At 35.5% G+C, this 26,654-nt stretch overlaps 3 protein-coding genes across 3 annotated transcripts in view; 1 reads left to right on the forward strand and 2 right to left on the reverse strand.

Moving 5' to 3' along the window:
• The first annotated feature begins 6,054 nt into the window (after window positions 1-6,054).
• LOC141436259 (delta(14)-sterol reductase TM7SF2-like) lies at window positions 6,055-12,185 on the forward strand. The gene is made up of 3 exons (XM_074099162.1): window positions 6,055-7,615; window positions 7,768-8,188; window positions 8,508-12,185. Exons 1-3 carry the CDS (start codon window positions 6,335-6,337, stop codon window positions 8,792-8,794), a joined length of 1,989 nt encoding a protein of 662 aa, XP_073955263.1. The 5' UTR covers window positions 6,055-6,334; the 3' UTR covers window positions 8,795-12,185.
• The window catches only part of LOC141436551 (calsenilin-like), a 63,966-nt gene continuing 49,131 nt past the window's right edge, over window positions 11,820-26,654 (reverse strand). Inside the window, exons 4-5 of the mRNA XM_074099554.1 lie at window positions 17,817-18,029; window positions 11,820-17,190 (exon numbers count right to left, since the gene is read on the reverse strand). Coding sequence (XP_073955655.1) covers window positions 17,080-17,190; window positions 17,817-18,029 — 324 coding nt within the window. The 3' untranslated portion in view covers window positions 11,820-17,079. The remainder of the gene's footprint in view (window positions 17,191-17,816; window positions 18,030-26,654) is intronic.
• On the reverse strand, window positions 21,990-26,240 carry LOC141436264 (small ubiquitin-related modifier 3-like). Its single transcript, XM_074099171.1, has 3 exons — window positions 26,140-26,240; window positions 25,857-25,974; window positions 21,990-22,538 (listed from the first exon to the last, which is right to left on the reverse strand). The coding sequence occupies exons 2-3, from the start codon at window positions 25,929-25,931 to the stop codon at window positions 22,401-22,403; spliced, it is 213 nt and encodes a 70-aa protein (XP_073955272.1). The 5' UTR covers window positions 25,932-25,974; window positions 26,140-26,240; the 3' UTR covers window positions 21,990-22,400.

Consider the following 26,654-nt stretch of genomic DNA (forward strand, 5'->3'; position numbering starts at 1 on the left):
TTCGGCCACTCCGCTCACGTTATGTTTGACCGCACTGATAGATAACCCAACACAAACGTCTCACAAACCACCGAATACTGGACCACAGACTACTAAGAGATACTTACTCTGGACTGGACCTACCTTCTAGGTAGGGTAGGCGGTGCCAAGAGTGGAGTCTCCTGTCCGTAAGGCCATGGTTTTCTTTGACCACTCGCCACCGGCGACCGGTGACTGACACGTGTCCGTGTTTTGTTTGGAAATGTTTAAGGGTGGTATTACTCTGAAACGTCACCGGCAGCGGGTAGGCACCGTTAATTCGTGTGGTGCGACGCACATCCAGATGCCGCCGCGCCGGTCGCGTGCGACGGGCCTGAGAAACCAAGGGCCTTAGTGATAATAGGTAGGTAACAATAACAGGCCATTGAAAAGCCACTAACCCGTCATGCGGTAGAAAAGCAAAATGGGATAAAAGTCGCAGAAAAGCCACCCGTCTAGATAAACTATAAAAAAAAAATCGGGATAAGTTCACAATCACAGGTATTTTATTCGGTAACTTTGAATAAAAGAAAGAAAGAAAGAGAAAGAAAATACATTTATTCACAACACGTAAAAAAGAAGTATGTGTCATTGCGGTTGTGAATCGTACACTGGCTCAGCATAATGCTGAAGCGTTAATAATAAACACCCCAGCGCTGATATAATAAGAAGTGAACATTTTGATGGCATGTATCTTTTGTAGGCTGCTAGGCAGTCAAAATAACTGACTGAGATAAATCTTAAGTCCACGCGGACGAAGTCGCGGGCACAGCTTAGTATTATCTAATACGAATACGAGTGAGAGGGACGGCCGTCCCTATCGAAATTCGTATCGTACCGATACTATACGAATTTTGATACCTACAATAACACGGCCGTTTTATTCCATCCCAACGATGGATAAACAAGGTCATTACTTTATCAGCAATTGTTCAGGTCTGAGTCAGAATTTTGTAAAAATAAGTGCTAAACCGAGGCGCGAATTGAAGAGATACGTAGCTTAGACAGGGTTAGCAGCCGCCAAGGCCCTTGTATAAGCACTTATTCAGACTTTATAATTACCTATTTACACTTACAACAATAATGTTGTCGCAGTAGGTAAGCCATCGACCTTTTTAGGGTTCCGTAGTAAAATGGCAAAAACGGAACCCTTATAGGTTCGCCATGTCTGTCTGTCTGTCTGTCCGTCCGTCCGCGGCTTTGCTCAGGGACTATCAATGCTAGAAAGCTGTAATTTTGCACGAATATAATATATGTAAACTATGCCGACAAAATGGTACAATAAAACATATAACCTCCCAAATCTAAATACCTCTGTAATGCTAGGGTTCCGTACCGTAGTCGGCAAACGGATACCCTTTAGTATTACTTTGCTTTCCATACCTATGTCTTGTACTATTACTACTACTTGTACTATTACTTGTACTATACTTATTCTGTGCCTATGTATATCAAGGCTTTTTCTCATGAACTTTTTGAACTGAACTTATTCACTTGCGACTATAAAAACATTGTACAGTCAAGGGCAAAGATATCGACACGGACCAAGTTACAAAAATATGTATACACGACTTTATGCACTAAACATTAAGGCCGTGTATACATATTTTTGCAATTTTGGCCGTGTCGATATCTTTGCCCTTGACTGTACCTGCAGTTAACAACAAATTAAAATAGCGAGCTCGTGGAGGTAGGTGAAATTGACAATTGTCTAGTTTCCTGGGTAAAAAAAAGTTACTATCTAATCCGTCACAGTTAGTTTATTAAAAAATATTGGACGCATTTTTTCTTTTCTCAATCAAACAAAAAATTACGAAGTTATAGCGCGGCAAAGTTCGGGAGTCCCTACGTTCACATACATCTCGTTACGTACGTGTATTGTAGTCACGTCGCGTGTCGTGCTAAAGGCGCGGCCACTTGCAAATCGCTCGACGCTCGTTAAGCGATAAAGCTGAAAATGTTGTGCTTTATCTATAAAGAACCTATTTTCCTTCTGTCCATTCCTATATTGAACAGACTGTAATTGACTCTCGTTCGTAATTCCTTATTTACCGCCCTTAAGACACATGTACCATAGTTCCTTTAACAAAAATATAGGTACCTAGTGGAAATTTAACTGGTTATAAAGATCGTTACGACGGATGGGTGACAAAGCAGTCACTAAATGCAAAAAAATATTTTAAGGAAAATCAACCATGTTTGAAGAGGAATAAGGTTGATTATCGACTTTAATTAGTTAACGTAGTTAGTGACTTTTGCTTGTCACCCGTCGATAATAAGGCAAATACCAGTAGCAAAATATGGAGTAAGGAGTAAGTAATATTTTATATAGCTTTTTAAACCAGTTTTGCCTGACTTATAGTTTTTTTGTTCAATTTTATTGTCGCGGTGATAAATATTGGTGAATTATTCAAGAATATAATTATTTGTAAATTACTCAATCTATACTTCATTTATTTTAACACTAGCTTTTGCCCGCGGCTTCGCCCGCGTGGAATTCGGTTATCGCGCACTGTTCCCTCGGGAACTGTGCATTTTTCCGGGATAAAAAGTAGCCTATGTCACTCTCTGGTCCATAAACTATCTCTATGCCAAAAATCACGTCGATTCGTCACTTCATTTCGACGTGAAAGACAACATAGGTACTTACAAACACACACTCACATTTTATAATATTAGTATGGATATGGATTAGGAACTTAACGGTAAAATATGCACGTTTTTAAATGTAACAACGAAACTATTGTATATATGTAGTGTATAAGTATTATATTGTTGAAGTTACATCAACAATGTACCTAGGCTGTGCTAGCATCTATTAAACTGTTAACTACAACTAGGTCTAGGTACTTGTTTTTATTATAAATAAAATACACTGCTGTCTGTTTTTACCACTGATCGTGTCGTTTCATTTGAGGTTATGGGCCCAGCACGCCGAGCACGCTTCCACTGCGTATTTGTTTATTTATATAATTTATATTATATTTGTATTGTTTTTAATATTTATTGTCTATTCATTCTACGTTTCTCCTGTCTGTTATTTCTGCCACCAACATCAGTCTGTTCATATTTATTAATTTCTGAGTAATTGGTTGTCTGGAAGAGATCGCTTTTTAGCGATAAGACCCTATTATCTACCTGTTTTTTTTTGTTTTTGTAATGCACTGTACTGCTTTGGGTTATCAATAAAGAATATTTGTATTGTATTGTATTAAAAGTTATGTTAACTTCTATGATAAAAAAATAACAAATACCGCTAGTATATGTATTTTTAGGTATTTTTAGTCCATTTGTGTTCGAAATAACGAGAAACGTGTGCAATAACAATTTGACCGTTAATTCAAACCTTAAATTAAACGGAGTATACCTAAGTTATTAGTGCAACAAAGTGCCGCCTCCCCCCCGAGCGCTTCTGCTGTCAACAAAACTTACTATTGCTACAAATGTTTTTAACAAAATACAAAAACATTACGGTTAACATAAACCACGCATATATTAATGCTTATTTAGTAGTCCCTGAAGCCTAATTGTCTGGTAGTCATTAAAAGTAATTATATTAATGTTCCCTAATCCCTAACTAATAGAAGCGACCTTCACAAAAACAATGCATAATTCATTTGAATACATTAGGTACTCATAGGTACGGCATGTCCATTGTCCATGACCTAGATTGTCTAAAGAACATGTGATTTTCCCACTAACGTCGATAAGCCAAAGACTACTACAAACACAGGGAAGCTTAAAGTTCCATCTTACAGACTGGCTAAAACCAAAAAGTCTTTTCTGGGAAATTGCATATAATAAAATTCCAAAAAATATTATAAATGATACGGATACAAAATTCGGATCTATTGTCAAGAAGACATTAATATCAAAGGCGTATTATAAAGTTAATGATTATATCATGATTATTTGGCAGTAATTCCGATCCGCATTAGCGATCCCTTCAAATAGCGAACCTACTGTGTTAAAAATAAAGTTGTGTTAAAATACTTGTGATGTATCATTTAATAATATTGTAAATCTGTTTTAAAAAAAAATATACCTCGTTGAGTTTCTTGCCGGATTCTTCTCAGCAGAGGTTTTTCCGAACCGGTGGTAGATTTTTTTTGACATTCATAAGTGCTTGTTATAGCCTAAATTGAATAAAGATATTTGACTTTGACTTTGACTTTGACTAGATAACGATTAAATCTAGATGGTTTTGAATAAAAACCACCTAAAGGTAAACCAAAAATATATGACTATTGTCAAGAGGGCGCTATTGTTCTTATGTATATGGCAATAGTTCAGTATAGTCGGAACAATGACATAATATCTTGACTTGTCTACAACGTTTACCTGTTAGCTTTGATGTTAATTTGGAAAGGTTTTGTAGCGAAATAGTTTTATTCCCCAACCGTTTTTTTTTCAGTCGTTTATTATACACATTAATTTACAATGATCCGTTGTTGACTACTAATCGTTTTGGGCATTTTTGTTATTGTTCAAGGAAACCGCCACATCGCAGTGACACTGCCAATCATTAAGTTCATTGCCAATCATTGCCAGTGTAAGAAATTAGTTCCAATGAAATTCCGCAACATGGCGAATAGTCATATATTTCTGGTCATTTATTTATAGGTAGAAATGGTTGTTTGGCTACCACGAAGCTCGAAAATCGAAGTTAGTATCGTATCGTACCGTCCCTCTCATTCTCGTATAAAATAATATTAGCGTAACGTATATTAGGACGATACGATACGATTTTCGAATTTCGTAGTAGCCCTACAGCAGGGCGACTATGAAACTCGAAGTTGTTTGTACCGTCCCTCTAGCTCTCGTGTTAAATAGTATGTGTCAGATACATACACGAACTTCGAGTTTCGTATTTCTTCTGCAGGTTCTCTACGACCTAAAGGTATCTTTTGACAGGGCAATAAGCTATGAATTTCGAAGGTTCGTAATCGTACCGTCCCTCTCGCTCTCGTTTTTCTTTCTTAAGTATAGAATGCAAGTATAGTTTTTGAGCCCTTATTAGTATGACCGCAGACACTAAAACATGACAATCTGGCTAATGTATTCTCACTCCACTGTCTATTTATAGTGTGGAGTGTCTCCGAAATGTCAAATCTCATCCTTTTTCTCGGTGAGCTTAGCGGGTTATTTATAATTAGAATATTTATGTGAAGCAATATCTGAAATTAATTATGGCAAATAAATACGTTCCGGGGCAATGAATTTCTGTGTTTTGAGACAGTTTTGTCTTTCGGAAACCTTTTAAACTGTTGGCTAAATATGCAAGCATTTAAATCGTCTCTTCATAAACAATAAAGGAAATTGAACCCTATTTGAGCGTGTCCGACATGCTCTTGGCCGGTTTTTTGAAAACGCTAAAAAGGCTAACGCTTATGAATTTTGCCACTAGATTTTTTTTCTTTCTCTTACAGAATTTTTTTTTATCTTACAATATTGTGTATAATAAATACTATCTAACAATGAAACCTAAAGTTATTTATGAACTAAACTATGCAACAAAATCAAAAATGTCACCCCTATTTTGCCTCAGGCATGCTTGATTTTCTCAGTATATAAAAAAAATTTGTGAAAAGCATTTTTTTCTCTGTACAGGGGAAAATTACAATATTGTGTATAATAAAGTAACACAAACCTAAAATTTATGAACTAAACTATGTTACAAAATAAAAAAGTCACCCAAAAACCGTTCTTCGTATTTAAAAAGGTACTCGTGATTGAGCATTACCACTCAGCAGGGCTACTACGAAAATCGAAACTAGAATTTCGTATCGTACCGTCTCTCTCACTCTTGTATTAAATAGTATAAGTGTCAGAGGGACCGCACGACACGAACTTCGTGTTTCGAGTTTCGTAGTAGCCCTGCTGAACTGTTATTAATTTTGAATACGACTACTTTAGTAGCAAGCGTTAGTTTATGTTGGTACAAAGTGTACAGTTATTTTGTTTTCTCTTTCTTTTAGTTTTGTTAGACAAAGATAAATTATATTAACTTCCGGATAGAACGGCGGCAACTATTTTTAGCCAATCACAAACCGTATTTTAAATTCATTCTAGCGTCGTTGACGTTGACATCGATGTGTGGCGTGTGGCGTTAAAATCTAGAAGCGTGTGCGTGAATGCCTGAATGACCCGAAGTGTTGTGTTGTGACGTTGTGCGTCGATCTAATCGTAAATCGAAAAATCTGTTGAATTCCATGATTCAATGATTATTGAGTGCACCTAGCTTCTAATGGAATCGTGTGTGGTAATTGTGCCAGGGTAATTTTAAATCCATCAAGATTGTGTAACATTCTACACTATGATGTCTACAAGAAGCGGCCGAGTTAGGCCGAGTATGGTGGATTCTAGTCCACCGCGTAGTCGTAAAGGTGTATCGCCGCCTCGATCTCCCGCCAGGACGCGAAAAAGCTCGCCTCCCGCGCGGTCGCCCTCCCGCAAATCGCCGGCGCGCAAATCTCCCAGTCGCAAGCCAGCGACCTCCTCTAAGTTTCCCGCGCGAAAATCACCTTCGAGGACGACTAAAGAAGCGATCGAAACAGTCGAATCGAAAAAATCGCCGGTGAAGCGTCCTGTTGTGTCCGAGGTCGAAGTAAAACTCCAAGATGTTGTTAACACAGAATCGTACCGGAGCGTACGTACGCGGCGCTCGGAGTATTCCATCAAAGACTATCCTACGGCTTCAGCGTTTTCAGTGGAGGATACGTTAAACGGGTTCGAGAGCGAACTTTCGAGGGATATTTACGGGATTAGAAACCGTAAGCCCATTGAGGAAGTAGCACCAAGACGATCTAGTAGGCTGCGTGAATCTAGTGTGAACGCTCCGGACATTAGGCGTAGTCTCAGCAAGTCTATCAGTAAGTCTTTGAGCAAATCGATCAGCCAGTCAATTGGCACATTTTCAGATGAGGAGAACTCTGAAATAGAGTTCCAAAGAGAGAAATCAAAATCAGTCACAAGGAGACTGGCTACCCCACTGAGAGAGAGTGTGAGTAGATTTTCACAAGGGCAAAGCAAATGGGAGTTCGGAGGCAGGATCGGTTCAGCTATCCTCACTTTAGTTATACCTGTCACAGTGCTCACAATTTTGATATCATGCACAAAGACATGTTCCATTCAGCCACTGAAAAATTTATCAGCATTAAAAAGTGTGTCACTATGGTTCAGCTTGCAAACTGCACTTGTTTTCTCTGCACAAGCAATCATTCAGGCAGTATTTGCTTTGCTACCAATATTGGGAATAAAAGCTGACAGAATGGATGATACCAACCAAACTTACTGTTTTAATGCATTTTTTTCAAGCTTGTTCACAATTATTACTCTATTTGCCTTGGATTTCTTCCAAATATTTAGTAGTGACACTCTTTTAAAAGAATACTTGAGACTGGCTGTTGTGTCCTACATACTTGCTCTTGTGTTATCTGTGGCACTATACATTAAAAGTCGTAAAAGTGATGAATGGAATCCCTATGGAAGCACAGGATATGTACTCTACGATTTCTGGATGGGCAGGGAAATTCACCCATTTATTAAAAGCTTGGACGTCAAGATTTGGGTGTCAAGAATATCCAACATAAGTACTGTGAGTATTAAAATAAATCTATATGCATAAATAATATTGCATTTGTATGCAGAAATGTTGATTAAACATTTATGTTGGATCAACCTACTTTAAGCTGTGACATTTTTTATCCACATTCTTAAGCATTGCTCATTTATTATTTTTTTTTTCAGCTGATCTTGGCAGTATTAATCTTTAAAAAGGGCTTCTACCTAAAAACAAAAGACATGGAAGAATTATCTCCCGATAACTATAAAGCCATCTGGGACAAATTGCAACTCCAGCCAACGGTCATACTATTCTCAATGATGCAAATAAATTATCTACTGAACTTTATCATGAGGGAATACAGAGTAACAACAACCTTTTTCTGGCAATCTGAAGGCTTAGGATACTACCAAATTGTGTCCAGCGCCCTCTATCCATTCTACTTCACAACAATTTCAAAGTTTGTGGCAGATGCTGACATTTCCCTTTCTAATAATGTTTTGATTGCCTCTGCTGTTGTTTATGTCCTGGGATTCATATTGATGCTGATAAGCAACAATATAAAGCATGAGTTCAGAAAAAATCCTCTGCAACCAAACCTAATGCGTAAGTAGAGTAAGATATTCTATCTCAAGCTAGTCTATTTTATAGTATTTTAAAAAAAGTTTAAGGATATGCTTAAATTTTTTACTAACTTAGTCTTGTATAAATTTAATCAGTAAATAGAAATCCTATTTGTTATTTGAAAATCTTAATCATTTTATTTCCTTATGGGGAGTTACCATAGTAATGCCTTCCTAAATATATTATATTATGATAAAAATGTTATGGGATTTTATCCATTCACCTCATTTCCTCATAGTTTTATACATAGCATAAGGAAAACAAATACTACTTCTTTACAAAACAATACCTATTTTTTCAGATTTGGATTCCATGCCAACATTCCACGGAAAGAAGCTGCTGACATCTAGTACTTGGGGATTACTTCGCCATCCGAATTACTTGGGTGATATACTGATTCATGTATCTTTAGCTATTCCCGGGATAGTGTCAGAGCACTATATTGCCGCGGCGCCGGCGCTGCTAACCATTGTAATGCTCTTACACAGAACTATGAGAGACCACAGCCGTTGCAACCGACGCTACGGCTCGGCGTGGCAAAGATACTGCAAACGCGTACCTTCAGCCATCTTGCCTAAAATACTTTAAGCTGCATAAGTTACCAATAAGCTTTTTATTTTAAATCTCAAAATTTGTAAATTGTAGGACTTTTTTTTTTAGTTTTAATTTAGAGTAACTATGACCTCAGATATGCATAATGAGTCTCTGTATCAGCACAAGTGTTTACTTACAGAATGTAAGATGTTGAAAATTGTTTTTTTACATCTGAAATTTATTTCACATAGTGCAAGAAAATAATAATAATTATGTGGGTTCTACATTGTGGTTGTTTTGTCATAACACACTCACATGTTTTTAGTGTTTCAAACCCAAAAGGTACAAACAGAACCCTATCACTGTCCATTTGCTGTCCATCTGTCACAGAGCTGCATGTTTAGTTTAAAACCATAATAGAAATAGATACGACAGTTGAAATTTGCATATAATGTGCGCGGACCCGACTCGCACTTTGCCGATTTTTTTCCGTTTCTGTATGTAAAGAAGTAGTTTTCAAGATCTCACGGCGTGTAATATGCTTAGTTTATTATAACTAATTTATTTATAAGCATTATTTTGGGTTATTATAGTAATTTTTTGACAAGCTCAATACTTAATCAAAATTTTGCCATTTTGGACCACCGGATTGTTAGAACTTAGCTCTCTAGTTTAACTTTATTTTTTAAGATATCTGGTTTTCAGTATTTTGAAAATTGAAATTTACTTTAATGTTGTTTGGATTTCTTTTAAATTTGTATTAATAGTTATATCTCCAAAGGAATGCAATACAAACTTAAATATCAACTCATTTATACAATGTAAGCATTTTAGCTGGTAATGACCTCATTTATTATTGGTTTATTTAATTATGGTATTAAATCTGAATCTATTAAATCAATTACGAATGAATTATGATAATGTAGATTGTATGTAAAATTAGCATAATTTATACTTACTTTTATTACTTTCTTGGACGTCACAAGCATGTTTTATGCTCTTTTTGAGATAATTATGTTGATGCTCGTATCTTCATTTTATCTATGTATACTAACGGCCGCTATTCGATAATCCAAATAAAAGTGGAGAAAAACTAGATGCTACATCTCAGTCTTGCACATGATGGAGAACATGATGAGATATCGAATGCTAGCCAGCATATCATTTTCGTCTTGAATAGTGGCCTTAGTATGGCAAACTCCAACCAAAGCATTTTTACCATTTTATTTTAAATCATAATGAGTTTTTGTCTTCCTCATCTTGACATTTTGATGTTCTTAAACTTCCGTTACTTAACATTAATTAAGGTAACTTAAGATCTAATTAGGCATTAATTTGATATTTTGTAAATTAAGGGGCTGTTTCACCATGCATTGATTAGCGTTAACCGACGGTTAAATGTGATGCCATCTCCATCTATTCGAACAAAACAAATAGAGACGGCATCACACCTAACCGCCAGTTAACAATAATCAATGGATGGTGAAACAGCCCCTAAATATCGACCGTCGTGCCTGAAGACTGCTTTTAAAGCAATATTTTTAACTAGAACAATGATGTTGATTGTCAGCTTAATAAAACTGCGTTTCGGTTGATTTTTTTAAACTTAGTCTAGATTTATTTCTGTACAATTTTAGTTTGCTAATGTCGTTCGGAACTCGAAATAGAAGATCGGTTTTCTTTTTCTTTCTCATGTCATATGAAACTTCAGGAAAATGAAGAAAACCTACGAGTCCCGAACAACATTGACATTCTAATTGTACAGTCAAGTGCAAAGATATCGACGCGGCCAAAGTTTCAAAAATATGTATACATGACTTTATGTACTTAAAATTTAGGTCGTGTATACATATTTTTGTAACTTTGACTGTGTCGATATCTTTGCTCTTGACTGTACTGTATGTATTTGTGTGTAGGCACACAGTTCAAAGATTTTAATGCTCAAATAATTTTGATTTAGATAAATAAATTAACCGTTCCGCCTTTATCACCCAATATGGATCAATTATTACTTAAATTTTGTATACATTTTGACTAAAAAAGTAATTGAATAGCTAAGCAGTTGGAAGTACAATATCTGTTGTAATTTGTAGTACGTATAATGGTTCATTGCCATCATGATGATTGATAATTGGCTCACCCAAATCGCTGTGGTTATAAAATGAATGCAATTTTATTTAATAATGATAGTGACTTGGTGACCCATATGGCTATAATTTTACATATCAAACCGTAAATTTATTTTGAAATTTAGTATTTAAGTAAGTATTAAGATATGAGCTCAAACAGGCAGTTGTAACGTAACGCTACGCGTCGCGACTGAAATTCTCCTTATTAGCGTAAGAGGATTGAATCGCGCTCGCCTCGCTTAGCGTTAACGCTTGTAGGCTTTGCAGACACTTGACTATGTGTACCTATTTTGATAAGTCACGGGTCGGTAAGTTTCTGGCAAAAACTACAAAAAAGCCGCCAAAGCCCGGTCGCGGGAATTTTGAAACTAAATGATCGGTCACTATTTTGTATCGGTCGTCCGGGCTTTATGATGCCGAATCTGCTGAATGGTTAAAAATGTTGTCAAAAAATTACCGGCAGGTTAGGCTAAGAACAAACTAAATTTCCAGTGATGTATGGATGAAGTTGGGGTGAGATTTTATTGACGTAGTTATGAGAAAACATGTGTGAATTATGTCCCTTCAAACAATAGAATCTTTTTATCGAATATAAGATGTGCTCAGTGCAGAAATTAGTATAGTATACATTATTTTAATATATTTTTATTGTGTACAATGTAGGTTATTTACTTTAAAATCATATTTAAAGGAGAAGAAGGGCTTGGATGGTATACCACTTCACTTGACTCTTGATTTTTAGCTGATCACAAATGTGGTCCTCTCTCGCACGATAAGTTATTGAATTGGATCGTTAAAAACAATAGAATACTTATGCCGTTTTTATTCAAATTCAAATCATTTATTCAGTAAATAGGCCGCAATGGGCATTTTTATACGTTATTAAACTACCAGCGCTTTCGGAAAGACCATCATTGCCAAGAAGAATGCGCCGCAAGAAACTTGGCAGAGTAATTTTTTCATAATAATATAATTACAAATAAAATACTTAAAAACTACAGTATACAATTTAAGAAAAAATTACAAAAAAATAAACATAATACAGGGAGTTTTCGGGGAGTTTATGCTCAATACTTCATCGGTATTCCCATAATACTATCAGCCCCTTTTAATAGGTGTTCCTTTGTGCCCTTCTTCAATAAAAGACATGCATTTCGATAAATTGTGCATTGCAAAGTTATGAATGTTAAGTACAGATACTTATACATTCAAATTAATTGAAACAGAACCGTGTTCCACTAATTTACTTCATATTATTATTGTGTATTGTATGCAGTTTGAAATATTTTTGTGTTATTAAACGGTTGTACAAAGTATTTTTTGACTTTTCTTTAAAATAAGATTAAAAAAACACTATTACTTCACATTCATTTATTTTTCTATAAAATACACATAAAATTTGTAAATAAACAATTCAATATTCAAATTTATCTAACATTACAGATTTCATTTCTAAACATATTTAGATTTATTTTCACACTGCCTTATACGAATTAATTCAATGTTTAGTGATGCCGAAACAAATGCAGTAGGAAAAGGTACACAAACATACAAGGGAACAATGTTATCTAGATGATTATAATCGATAGGACCTGGTACAGTCAGCATCAGATATCCAAGAAAACAAAGCAAAGGCATATAAAAATTCCAACCGTGGCGGAATGTCCCATATCAAAAAAATATACATCCAGTGAATTGGAAGTTAGCCAAAGATTTTATTTATACATGAACTGTTCATTATTTGGTAATGACATCCAACGAGATCAGACGGAACTAGGTTCACTACACTTCCTTCTTTCAAACTACAGTCACGATCGCTAATCTGTCATTTTGTATGAAAATTCAAAGGATTTTTTTTTTACGAAATGGGTCTCAAATTAACGCTGTTGACCGTATCTACCTATAACCTAAGTATTAACTTCATTGAATGAGGGTTTTTTTGACAGGCTAAATATCGCTAGATGGCGTTAGTATCGTGAGGGCCGTTTGACGTATCAGTCTTGCTTGCGATTGACTTTTATTTTTTATCCAATATATCCGATACCGATACTAACGCCATCTAGCGATATTTTGCCTGTCTAAAAACCCTCATTGTTGTGATGCAATGATTATAATACATTTTACTACTCTTAGGCCCACTTGCAGTAAACACATAAATCTCGAGTTGGCGTTAAGCTCAGTTTAGTAGTGTTAAATTGTATGGAACTGTCAAGCTTAAGCCTGGATTAACTACTAAATCTAGATTTATTTTTTCCTCCAAGACGGCCTTAGTCACTTGGTTATTTTAAATGCCTTTGCCTTGCGTGAGAATATTATCGATGTCGACTATATTTATTTATTAGATAAGAAGAGTAAAGTAGTCTCGATAGCATTGATATGTAGTATTTTTCGTTTTTGTGATCTATTTTATACGTGTTATATTATTATGTAGTACGTGTTACTAGCACTGCAGTGGTCTCTTACTTCTTTAATAATAAGTACTACCAATAGGTACACCATCTATTGTAAATCACAAATCAGTATCAGGGAAATGATTTATAAGCCGATTCCTGATTTTTGAATATTGCTCAAAATGGTGGGGTAGCGTTGCTGTTGCCTACCCAATTCCATTCTAAGCTAACTAAGCTTCACAGCAGCGAGTTCCATTTTTTATAATTCCATTTCCATGTTTAATCAATGTTCGAACAATCGGGGTTCTACCGTGTCTAGAATAGTCTGTAGTTACATAACCATAACACCAGGTTCTTAGATATGACTTTATTATATAGTGTCCCTGAAGAGAACAGCAGCTACACTATTTAAAGTAAGTTACTAACATCAAGTCAGGTTTTACTGGGTACTGGGACCTAAAGATAAAATTGATAGGTAACCATTATCCTCATAATAGGCCTACGTGACGCGACTCATCAGGGATTTATAGATAAGCAACATATGGCACCACCATCGACTGTGATTAAAAATCTTCTTCAGCTATTGGTTGAGTTAAATAAAGCTACGTAAAATATTCATCCTGATAGGTCAATCACAATTGATGATGGCGTTCATAATACTGAAGAGGGTATTTAATTCGCACAAGATAGTCTAGTTAAAATAAGTAAAATTATTTAAGAGATGCTCTAGCTAGAACATGGAATCAGCATACGCACCTATTTTATTTATAGAATTGTTTTGGCACTGACTTCTTTTTAGGTAAGCGGAGATCGATTTTTAGATGAGTGATTAAAAATATCAACGTATTTAAGTAATTAATTATTAAATAACAGATTGAACATTTTATTCCCAACAGGATGTTAAAATTTAAGATACTGCAGCAATTTGTACGAGTACCGCCAAAGTTCCTGTGATATTCCTTCGTATTTAAATTTTTAAATAATAAATAGGGTAGTTAATTATCATCAATAAAATCGTCAAATTAAGGCCTTTCAGCTTCCCGTATACAAGGGCTGTATTGTATTCAGGTAGGTAGGTCATAACCATTTAGTATACAACATAACTATAGTTATTCTGTGTAATAACGCAAGAAAAAATTATTATAAGTAGGTAATAAATAATCAATTATTTGGAATATTTGGTAATCTCTATCTAATAAATATCTAAGTTTTAAATATCATAAGACTTTATTTGAATTCTTATCTATTAACTTTTTGTTTAACAACTTAGGATTAGAAATTCACGGCGGCGTTTGAAACAAAGTTTAAACAACAGTATGTTTAACAATCAAAGGAAAATCTTAACTAAAGTCGGTTTCACACTGTCATGCGAAGTTTGGCCAACGTTGGAGGCAATATCAACAACAACCTCGATTTCCTGCCACGATGATTATTAAATTCTGTGCAATTTCTTCAAGACTATAAATAAATCAATATTGTTCTATTTCTAATGTGGAATACAGTGGTTTTAGTTCCATAGCTTCTTCATCTGATTTTCAATTGTCATATTTAAAACTTAATGTAGGATGTGAGTAGTTGAGTATTTCTTTTATTAAGGAAGACGTACACAAATTTCTTATCTATGTAAGCTCGACCAAGGTTTTTGTTATTTTCTTGAAAATATATTGTGTAAACAGATCAACTTTTTATTATAATAATGATGGCCATTCTATTACACCTCTCATAACAAAAATTAAAATACGTTAATGTTTTATACAGTTATTTTTCATCACTTCTTTAAATCACATTACATCGTAATTATATATTTTTAAGTAATTTATTTGCATAACATACACACTCAGTTAATTCTGATACACGTGTTTACATATGCGTTCTAGTTATTTGGTTCCATTTAACATTCACTATGAAAATATATACACTAATGCTATGTAATAGTTTATTTACATTAATATTTACATGTTTGATAATTTTATAGAAAATATTTTCCATAGAGTTTTATATATAAATGTGTGATGTTTCTGAAAATACATACTGTTTTTTATAATAGATATATAATTTCAGAGTTCAGGTTATGTGACTGTAACATGTTTGATGGAGAAAAAAGTACAGTAAGTATCTCAAATTATTGTCGCCACGAGAAAATGCTAAATATACTATACAGCTGATTTTAATATGTTCATAATCCAGGTTTCATATTTTACTCTATGGCAGTGTTTGGTATGACCTGTCTTAGAGTTATATCTGCAAGATAATTTGGACTTTTTAGGCCATCTAATGTTCTGAATTTTAGTAAGTACCTGATTCGAATCCTATCATTTTAACAACACAGATCCATTTTAAAGAATAAAACATAATATGTACCTATAACTTTTATCGATGCAGTACAAACATTTAAACGGTAGGTATACTATAAAACATCTTAAACAGATAATTAATGCTAAACACTATTAAAAATGGCCGGAACAATTTAAATAAGAAGGGAAGTTATGAGTTTTACAGATATGACAGACTAAAGGCAACTATAGACATAATGTTGCAATACTTACGATACGTAATGTAATGAAATATAATACAAATAGCTTTAGAGAGTTTTAGATGAGGATAGTATCGATAGATATATGTAGTCAACTAAACAGCTTGTCTCGTAGTCTCGACGCTGGACAATTTTTTTCTTGAGTAGGTATTCATTAATATTTTATGATTAAGGTTGAAGTAATTTTCTTTTACATTTGAAGGCAATCTACTGCTTCATAATTGAGAAAAACTTTTTTAGGAGACCTTGTACTCTAGGTACGGCAGAGGAAATTAGCTTAATATAAGTTGGTCAAAATCTTCACAGACGGGCGCTATTACTAACGTGGGCTCAAATGTAAAACTAGGTTTTTAGACAGACTATATTAGTAATTATTGGAAACTACAATTTTTTAAAGATTTTCAAGACAAGCAATGTAGTAGCAATGATTGAAAACTACAGTATGTTTCAGTGAGTGTTGGCGGTCTAAAATGAAAGGATAAGATTTGTAACATATTGTCATATTGGTATCGTTGGTATGGCGGGGTTTCTTTTGTAGAGAAATCAGCTAGATAATCGGTATTTGTCTTAAATGAGACCAGCTTGCATTCATCCAGATTAGACCTACCGACATTTTTTCTACTAAAGATAAGTAACTTTAAAGTTAATAGCAATTTAACTACGCATACATAAAGAATGACCAGTTTTCTAAGGCAATTTCACTAGTCGCATTGACTATTACTTGTATTCAAACTTCATACTGTCATTACCTTACCAATTTGACAATTTTACAACAAACAAAAGTCAATATGAAGTTCAAATAGTAAACCCTCGTTTCTTAAACATGTAGATAATCTATTTTGATTAAAAGAGGGACTTTTGAGGCTTATTTGCACACGAAAAGACTGACGGTGCCTACTCATTACACTATTAAAAGACTGATTTAATCTTGGATCACAGTCAGAAACTAGTTATTTAAATCGAGAAGAAGCATATCCAAGAACAGCTACGCGATCAAAGATTGGGTTACAGCTCCGTGCACTTTGCTCAAGAGGTTTTTAACCTCGACATTGGTGCCAGGCCCTATACTACGAAGTGCAAAATTCGAACTTCATATCTTGCCGTCCCGCTGACTTTCATATTATTTAAGACGAGAGTGAGAGGGATGGTACGACACGAACTTCGATTTTCGAATTTCGTAGTAGCCCCCCCTGTTTAGGCCCCGAGTAGGAACGGGGCACTTAAAGGCCTTTGTCACGGGGCGTCGCGGCGGCGCGCGACAGAAGTGCCCGCGCCTTCAGCAGGATGTCAGAAACTGCTGTCAAAAACGCCCATAGAGCGCGAAATGTCTTCGTCACGTACGCAGCAATCCAAAAATTCGTCCAGGGTAACAACTCCGTCGCGGTTCAGGTCCATTTTCTGCAAATAAAAGCTTTTTTTTTTGGAAAACAGCGCCATCTATCGGAATCTTTTTGTTTTACTATCGCGGTTCGTGTGGCACGAGCCTTATAACGATGATGGCCACAACCACAATAGGATAGTGGCAAAAAATGACATTATAATTACTTCGTCAGTTATCTAACGTTTGTGATTTGTTTCTGTAACGTGTTTGTGTTTACTTTTAATCAAAAAATGATGAAGATAATAGCCAGTTAAAGTTCCGCGTGACGTGAAGAAGTGCGAAACTTTTTAGCACGGCGTGACGTCACGGAACTGACGGATTAAATAAAATATTTTATTCTCTCGAGGCATTCTTGACGAAATTAATATTTGCTATCCTACTTTTCCTACTATCCCACTAATATTATAAATATGCGAGAGTTTGTAAGTCTGTTTGTTTGTTACTTCATCACGTCGAAACCCAGCGTTTTAGATGAACTCGGTATACAGATAGTTTGAGTCCCGCGCGGGGAAGGACATAGTATAGTCTTTATCCCGGATAATTGCAAGGTTCCCGCGGGATAGCGATAAATAAATTCTAGGCGGACGGAGTCGCGGTCTAGTATATTCCAGTAAAAAAGCATCTCAAATAAATATTCACGAACCTGAAACAGTCTCTCCACTTTCTGCTGCACTATTTCGTCTTCAACCAAGGGGTCAGAGACCCGGCCCATGAGGTCGTAAATAGCCGTAACAATATCCGTCATCTCCTCTTTAGTGATGCAACCGTCCCCGTTAATGTCGTACAGGGAGAACGTCCATCGTAGTTTCTCCTCTAGACTCCCTCTTGACAGCACGGAGAGGCCGGTGACGAATTCCTGTAATTAAATTAAAGTAATTTATATGTTTGCAGCCATAATATTAAATGGTTTATATTTACTAATTAATTTAAATAGCATTACAGCGTAGCTTAGTGTGGGTTGAAAATTATACTATAAATAATAATAACAACATCTTTTAAATATTTGAATTAGTAGGTATATAATATTTTGCGATTGGATATGAAATGCGAGTAGACTATGAGGAAATTACCGCCCTGTCCATTTTCACAACTATCTAGTAAAAAAATGTGCGCGTTTGTAGCAGTACCTGTACGAATTTTGGTTTACATCATTTTCGAATGATATTTTCACAAATATGGTTTCAGAACTCGCTATACCTTTTCAACCAGTACCTAGTGAATTGTGGAAGGGCTGGTTTAGCTGGTACCCAATAAACGCTGTAGTACTACGGCATTTGGTGGCCAAAACATTAACTAACCAGTACATTTTTATTGTCACTTTTACAGTCTAAACAGCGACATGTAAAGTTGCAATTCCAGTTTCAATGCATAAGTTTAAACAAAAAAAAACACTAGATGGCGTTAGCATCGTGAGGTCCGTTAGGGTTCCGCCGTCCGCTTGACGTTGCAATCTCGCTTACGATTGGCTCATTTACTCCCTGTTTCACCACCCATTGATTAAATTTATCTGACGGATAAATGTGATGCCGTCTCTGTTTGTTTCGTTCGAACAGACGGAGACGGCATCACATTTAACCGTCAGATAAATTTAATCAATGGGTGGTGAAACAGCCCCTGTCTACATAACCGTGAAACAAAATGTCGAAGTTGCCAAACGGACATCACGATACTGTCAACTATAGTCAGTCTCAGGAACCCTCATCACAGGCTGCCTCTTCTCCATGCCGGAACAATCTACCTACTATTTATAGTAGAGATAGTAGTCGAGTTCATCTTGAGGGCTGATAAAAAATATCTGCGATCTTGTTAAGCGAAGAAGCGTGTTCAGATATTTATAAATCAAATTTTTACTCACAAGTTTATGAACTCTAAAGTTAATGTTGTTCAGGACTCGCCGATTTTCTTGGTTTCCTTGAGATTCAAATGAGAAAGAAAAAGAAAACCGATCTTTTATTCCGAGCACCAAACGACATTAGCAAACTAGACATTGTACAATGGTTGTAGTGATCCGGGCAACCCGTAGTTATTTTAGTCCTTACCTCGAAACTTAACAGTCCACTTCTGTTTGGTCCAGGGGTTGAAGACGTAGTGGGCATACTGCGCAGTATTCGCTGAAAGAAACGAAATCTCAATTAATTTAAAAAACCAATATTTCTCCTACTGCTTTATCTGAAATGCGAGTTTTACAGTATCACGGCTACTTTTTGTTCGATACAGGGATAAGGATAAAATCTTGAAATTTAACCGCTGGGTTTAGTCATGAAATTGTTACAGTTGCTCACAACCTCAATGAACCTCGAAATAAATTTTGGTTCCAGGAATTTTGAAAATCCCGGTTTCAATTGATTTCAAATGAGAAAGAAAAGAAACCGCTTCGTGCACCGCGGGTACACTCTAGTATTCTAGACTTCTAAAATGGTTTCAGTATCAGTAGATGCTGTAGTTTGACTGATTTGTAGTGCTTACCTGCACTTGTAGTCGACTTCTGCCCATCTAGTGAGCAAATACGTACTGTAAATACTGCGCATTATTTTCTGAAAGAAACGAAACCTCAATTAATTTATGTAGTATATAGATAAGTTTGTATAAATTTGAACATTTCACTGAAATCCTGGACATTTATGAAACTTGGTACGTAGATAGCTGGATATGGAATAACACATATTCCCAGGATAAGGATAAACTCTTGAAATTTCAACCGCTGGGTTTAGTCATGAAATTGTGTACAGTTGTTCTCAACACAACCTCAATGAAAACCAAGATAATAAATTTTGGGATTTCCCAGAGGAATTTTGTAAAATCCCGGAATTTCAATTGTAACTACTAGATCGAAAAGCTTACGCGTGCGAAGCCGCGGGTAAACTCTAGTATTCTATAAAGACGTCTTAAAATACTTTCAGAATATTCAGTAGATGCTGTTAGTTTGACTGACTTTGTAGTGCTTGTATTGTAGCATTTGTAGCGACTTCTAGCGCCATCTAGTGAGCAAATACAGTAACTCCAAATCCTACATCGCGCTATTGAAGTTTCTCAACCCGGACCACCCTGAGAAGAGGCCTGTGTGCCCAGCAGTGGGAGTATATAGGCCAAGATGATGATCTAATTCCTAATAAACAATTAAAAAGCCCAAAACTGCCGAAACTTTCACTGTCGATTTGTAGGTTTCCACAAGAACTTGACTTGGTAATCACAGGAGTCTAATGGATACGAGCAGCGTAAGATCGGCCATTGTGGCGTTTTTTGGGGAAGCCTGTTTGCTTATTATAATTCAATCTAGTCATTAATAACGTTGAAATAAGATAGAAATGTACCTGGTTTTAAGGTCGTTTCAGATGACCCAATGACCATGCTGCATCCTCAGCCTGTTTCCAGTCTTACCTTATTCTGACTGTAGTTCTGTTCATGACGTGCTAAATTCTTGTCTTCACGCTATTGTACAGACAAAGGGCTAGAAATATTTTTTATTACATTGACCACCCGCCGCAGAGTTGGCCATACAAACCCATTTACTACCAATACAAATTCATCGCTGGCAATATTATAAACGGAAAAGCATGAAAGTAACCTCTTTGCACTAAACTGATTAAGATTTTTTTATGGAGATGTCTACCCTGAGAAATGTTAGGATACTTTTCGAACTTTTCATCCCGGAAATTTCATAGTTCACGCGGTATAGAGATAAACGGCAAACTGTCTCAATAATTGAAGACAATAAGTGGATGAAAGAATAGCGAATAAAAACCCCAGCAATCTCTGTATGCAAAATCCGTCGATGGTAAACAGAGGTGCTGCTACTACGAAATTCGAAAATTAAAGTTCGTATCTTGCCGTCCCGCTGACGCTTATTTTATTTAATAAGAGAGAGTGAGAGGGATGGTACGATACGAACTTCGATTTTCGTAGTAGCCCTCCAGCGCTACAGTAGTAATGAGGGCTATCGTTTTTTGTCTTTTTAGATGGCGCCACTGTTGCGTGATGTTTTTAAGTATGGCTTTCAAAGTCTGTTATTATGGGCGTGAAAACAAAGTTTAGTTTAAAATCATATTGAATACACCTTAAAACCGTACCATGAAAATATCGAGCAATCACGTACACGCGCGTAGTCCCGTTTTGTTCGGAAAAAAAGGGAGGACAAGTTTCCGAAAGACAAAACTGTCTCAAAACACAGACATTCATTGACCTAATTAATTTCAGGTAATGCAAAATATTCACAAAATTATTCTAATTATATATAAACCCGCGTAGCTCACCCAAAAACTATGAGATTTGACATTTCGGAGACCTCACGCTACACTAGCGCCTCTAGCGGCGAATTCATACGCGATAGCCCTCATTAGCAACTTGCTACTCCAGCGCCACTCTGGAGGGCTTTGGAACTATCGCCTAAGGCTGGACACCTTACTAAAGTACTAGTCGCGTCGCTACCATTCCGGTATAAACGGCGATAACGACTTCAATGATCACTAATTTGCGGCTTACTTAGTTGGGTATTCCCCTATTCGTGTCCACTTGGAGACCAGCCGAATTAAAAAAAAACCTGATACATGACATGACTAGCTGTTATTACTCTGAGATGATTCTACGAAAATGAGTCATGATGACGTCATTATTATTAATAATTTTATCAGAGTTGATGGGACGTCGTCACCTACAGTAACTTACATCTAAAATGATACAAAATCAATTTCATTGAAATATAACTCTAATTTATTATAAAGCGTATAAAAATACAAATAAATTATTAAAAACACTGTACTATAACGACACCCTATCAAATCTGACTTCGAAATTTTGGATTTGAATTGAAACACGTTCACAAATTCTTACATTAACTTTATTTCAAATAGGTTGTTATAGACCTGATACTTAGTATGGACATTTATCCAATAAATTACAGATACCACATACAGAGCTCCAGAAAACGGTTCACTGCCTTGTAAGAAAAAATAATGGCATACTTTGTAAAGACAAGAACTAAAACTTATCACATGGAATATTGAAGTTACCTATCATTGGTTTACCTTAGATTTCCACCTTAATTAACTGATAACTTCGCGCCACACAATCCCGCACAAAAAGTTCATCTGAGGAATTGTATAACACGAGATAGTCGTACATTTTGCACAGTTACAAAACATGTTATTAAAAATTAACTTAATGTTAGGGTTTGAGAAGGGTACACCGTGACGATCTTCCAGTTGAAATGGACAAGTCCTTAAGTTCCTAATTACACTAGGTTGCCACCTGTCTGCTGCTGATAAACCTCTATTGTGTCACCCTCTTCCATCTCCAGCGATGTAGGTGTGTCATTCTCGTTGATTGGTTGGCCGTCGAATCTGAACCGCACCACTTGCATTGATAATCCCTGTAAAACAATTAATCATTAAATAAGTGGTATATTTGAATGGCAACTTGAGTGTTAATAATACAATAAGAGGCAGGGTATCATTGAATTTCAAAATATTTCACAATGTTATGCAATTTACAGGGAGAATTTATAGTGTCATCATTATTAGCAAAAGTTAGTTTGTACATCATCAATTTCTTAGTTACTTTTTTTTACTATTTCATAATTTCAACCTGTGTCCCACTATTGAGGACAGGCTTGCTTAGAGGGCTTGGGATGTTCCCACTGGCCCAGTATAACTTGGGAGCTTCACACACACCATTGAATTGCTTTGCAAGTACATACAAAGGTTTCATCACGATGTTGCCCTTTGTCAGCTTGAGGTGAATTTCACATGTAATATGAATGAATTCTGAAAAACTCACAACAAGATGAGCCCTGGAGATCTGAACCCACTATCCTCTGCCTGAGAGGCCTTAGGTCGAACCAATAAGTAGGCTACCATGGCTTCCCCAGTTTCACTACACTTAGCGCTTCATGTTGAGGTAATAACTGTTTCTCTTTTACTAGTTTTAGTTGTGAGGTTAGGTTAGGTTTGACAATTTTTAATTTGTGATTGGTGAATTAACTAAATGAGCCCAATGCAAGCAAGACTGAACAAGACATTAAACGACCCTCACGATACTAACGCCACCTAGCAATATTTGGTCTTTATTAGTATTATGTTGGTATTTAATATTGTGTTGGGACTTTTTTCTTGGTTGTATCCAATATATTGTTATAACTGGTGTCAACTGTTTTGATCTTCAAAAAATATTATTTCTAATTCAGAACAGCATTATTATTATGCATACCCCAACTTTGCTTTGCTTTGATGAAATACTTGAGCTCATAATAGAAAAAGAAAAACTTGTCTGGTAATAAAAAACCGGCCAAGAGCGTGTCGGACACGCCCAAGATAGGGTTCCGTAGCCATTACGATAATAATAATAATAATAATTAAGTATTAATAAAAAATAATATAAAGTAGTATTATTATGTGCGTTATAACACAATTAAAACACTACAGTCTTAAAATCTATTATCAGAAAAAGAGCGTATCTTCACGGCACTTACGTCCTTTTGTTGAGAAGCGCAGTTTTTCGGCAATAACTCAAAAGCGGTATATCCGATCATGTTGAAACCAATTTTCGTTGAAAGTATTTATTAAGCATTACCTTTCCATATTTTTTGGAAAAAACGGTTACAAGATAAGAGGACACACAATTTTTGCTACTTTGGGAGCGATTATTTCCGGAAATCTTCACTTAATCAAAAAAGTTTTTGAGAACCTTACTACTATCTTTTAAAAAGAGCTGTAGATTGTAGTTTTGAGTAAAAATGCCTGTGACATACGGACAGGACGACAGACGGACTTTGACCGAAACTATAAGGGTTCCGTTTTTTTGCCATTTTGGCTCGGAAACCCTAAAAACCCAAGACAATAGGGAATTTCATAATAAATATCTCTACTTTAGACACAATTAAATTCTATCCCAGTCTACTACTAAATGATATCTAAGAAACAATGAATGTCAATTAGCTGATTGTGTATAGTTACAGTACAGCATGTCAGCTGATGAGTTAAATCTGAACTACATGTTTCCTTTATTATAGGTATACAACAATTGTGCCTAAAATACCATGTTCCCAAAAAACCACATTTTTCAAAATACTACATAGCCTTTTAACCCCATTTCTAGCTTACCAGATTCTCCTTGCACCACATCACAGAATCAAAGATTACTAAAGGAAGTTATTTTTTTAGTGGAATGTATTATTTTGGACATCTAGTTTAATGGGAAATGTAACAAATAGGTAATGTAGTATTTTTGGCACGAGCAGTATACAACTAAAATAAAGCCATTTGCAGTTGTCTAATTGTTTTGAGTGTATGTAAAGGTTTCCTAAAAATGTTTTTCTTCACCAAAAAACTGCCGCAAGCCCAGTATCTAAGTTTGTATCCTTTGCTAGATAGGCCATAGGTACTTAGAGCTATCTTCAAGCTACTGTGGCTTTTATATCTTAGTTGCAGTAAAAGAAGCATGTTTTGGTTTTGGCTCTTGATCGGCTCACACATTATAACTAAAAAATTAATGATGACCCGAGACAAAATTACCAGGTGGCTGCAGCATTAATATTCATGTTTTCAAAATTTGCCAGATATATGAAAATGATATGTACATCTAGGATCAATCACCATATGGATTACTTTTCCATAAATATGGGTCAGACTATACCAAAGGGGGCACCATACATTTTTTTTATTGCATAAACCACGTCAAAACATAAGAATCAAAAAAGACAGCCATATTTTTTAAAAAAAAAAGGAAAAAAAAAATTTTTTTGAACAACATTTTCAAGCAAAATTACTATGGAGCCAGGACAAAATTGAAACAATTTGTTTTTATGTTAGTATAAGCCCTATTTTTAAATGAATTGTTAAAATTAGAGTATGTTGAAATGAGCATCTTTTAATAGGGGTACTTTTTTCTCTGTGACAACTACAGATGAGATAGATGTAGAAGAAAGAAAATGAGCATTAGACTCTATTTTTATCAAACAATAGCTAAGATTAATGCCTTAATTCGGTTTTGTTGTGTTGTGGTCACAATTCATACTAACATCTCGCTTCGCTCATCGTACCTAAATTTCAAACTTTGGGTCCCTATATCTCGGCCATTTTTGATTACCGAGAAAAAATTCAAACAAAATACTCTTATTTTAACGTATTCTATACAATAACATCATTAAAATATATACTGAGCGGCAACAAAATTTGTATGTAGCGGATACAAATTACCTATTTTTGAATAAATTTAAGGACCAATTTTTTTGCCACTCAGTATTGTCATATCATGACTTCATTTAAAAAAAAAAAAAATCTAAGCCAGCTTGCAAAAAATTCAAAACTGGGTCCCTTTAGCTCGGCCATTTTGATTACAGAGAAAAGTTGTTCAAGTAAAATACGCTTTTGTTAACGTAGGTATTCTATTTGAAACGTCATTTAAAATGTGTCATTATGATTCATTTGGTAAAAAACAATCTGTGCCCCCTATGCTACAGTCCAACTAAATATGAACCCTGTTTCGAAAAAAACCAACAACATGCATAAATTTAAAATTTATAAACAAAAAATGTCTCGACATGATAGCCATCATGCTAGATGGCCGATTTGAATCCCCAAGCCACGACACAAATACACGTTACTAATATTAGGATGCAATTTCTCTCAATGTAATAGAATATAAACACTTTCCGAATGGCAAAATTAACAAATAGTGTTGATGTACTCACCGCTCTATCACAGTAGGCATTCATCAACTTCTCAGGGGAGTGTGTTTTTTTGATTTTTGAACTGGACAATAGCATTATCCTGACCTAGGACTTTCAAGTTGATGTGTTCGCTTTCTCCCTGAAAATCATGAATATAAAACAATTTAATACTTGAAAGGCGATACCTACATGATTCGAACTCGTGCGAAAATGCGAGATAACCACATTTTACAAAAGAACGCCATGTCGGTGAAATATACTTTGCAACGTATCAATTAAAAGTGATATTACGGCAGTTCATCACCTTTTTTTTCATCAGCCATTTTAGGATCCAAGTATTTTTCAAACTATAAACACAAAACTATGGAATGCAACGCAAGTTCAAAGATTATCACACAATAGACGCACTACTGGACAGATCGTGATCCGGTGGCGTGGTAATGGCGGCGGAGTGGCTTGGAAAGGACACAGTGCTGCCAAACATGCGCAGTAATAACGGCGCAATGGCGCGCAGCAAATTCGCGCACCTTGGCTTAAAAATATTTGACGATGTTGCTCAAATTTTAATGAAAAGTCGCTGATTTCATCTGATTACTTGCAATAAGTTATTAATGTCAACATAAAAGGATAAAGATCAAAATGTGAAGTTAATTTATTCTTTTTTGATCTTTCGAGCTACTTCAAATCGATATTTACGCATGAGTCTTAGTGATGTGTACTGTCTGTCGATAAAATCAAACGATAACAGAATAAGAATAAGATAGCAATAACTGAAGGCGTAGAAAGTTCTGGAATAAAATCGATAAAAATCTATTTATA

The sequence above is a fragment of the Choristoneura fumiferana genome, chromosome 16 (genome assembly GCF_025370935.1).
Source record: "Choristoneura fumiferana chromosome 16, NRCan_CFum_1, whole genome shotgun sequence".
NCBI lineage: Eukaryota > Metazoa > Arthropoda > Insecta > Lepidoptera > Tortricidae > Choristoneura > Choristoneura fumiferana.

What these genes read in the sequence shown, in the direction of transcription:
- LOC141436259 (XM_074099162.1), top strand. Translation starts at nt 6,335, where the DNA reads ATGATGTCTACAAGAAGCGGCCGAGTTAGGCCGAGTATGGTGGATTCT. An exon ending in GAATATCCAACATAAGTACT is followed by an intron (nt 7,616 to 7,767) that starts GTGAGTATTAAA and finishes TTTTTTTTTCAG; the next exon opens with CTGATCTTGGCAGTATTAAT. An exon ending in TCTGCAACCAAACCTAATGC is followed by an intron (nt 8,189 to 8,507) that starts GTAAGTAGAGTA and finishes CTATTTTTTCAG; the next exon opens with ATTTGGATTCCATGCCAACA.
- LOC141436264 (XM_074099171.1), bottom strand. Translation starts at nt 25,931, where the DNA reads ATGCTATTGTCCAGTTCAAAAATCAAAAAAACACACTCCCCTGAGAAG. An exon ending in ATGCCTACTGTGATAGAGCG is followed by an intron (nt 22,539 to 25,856) that starts GTGAGTACATCA and finishes ATTGTTTTACAG; the next exon opens with GGATTATCAATGCAAGTGGT.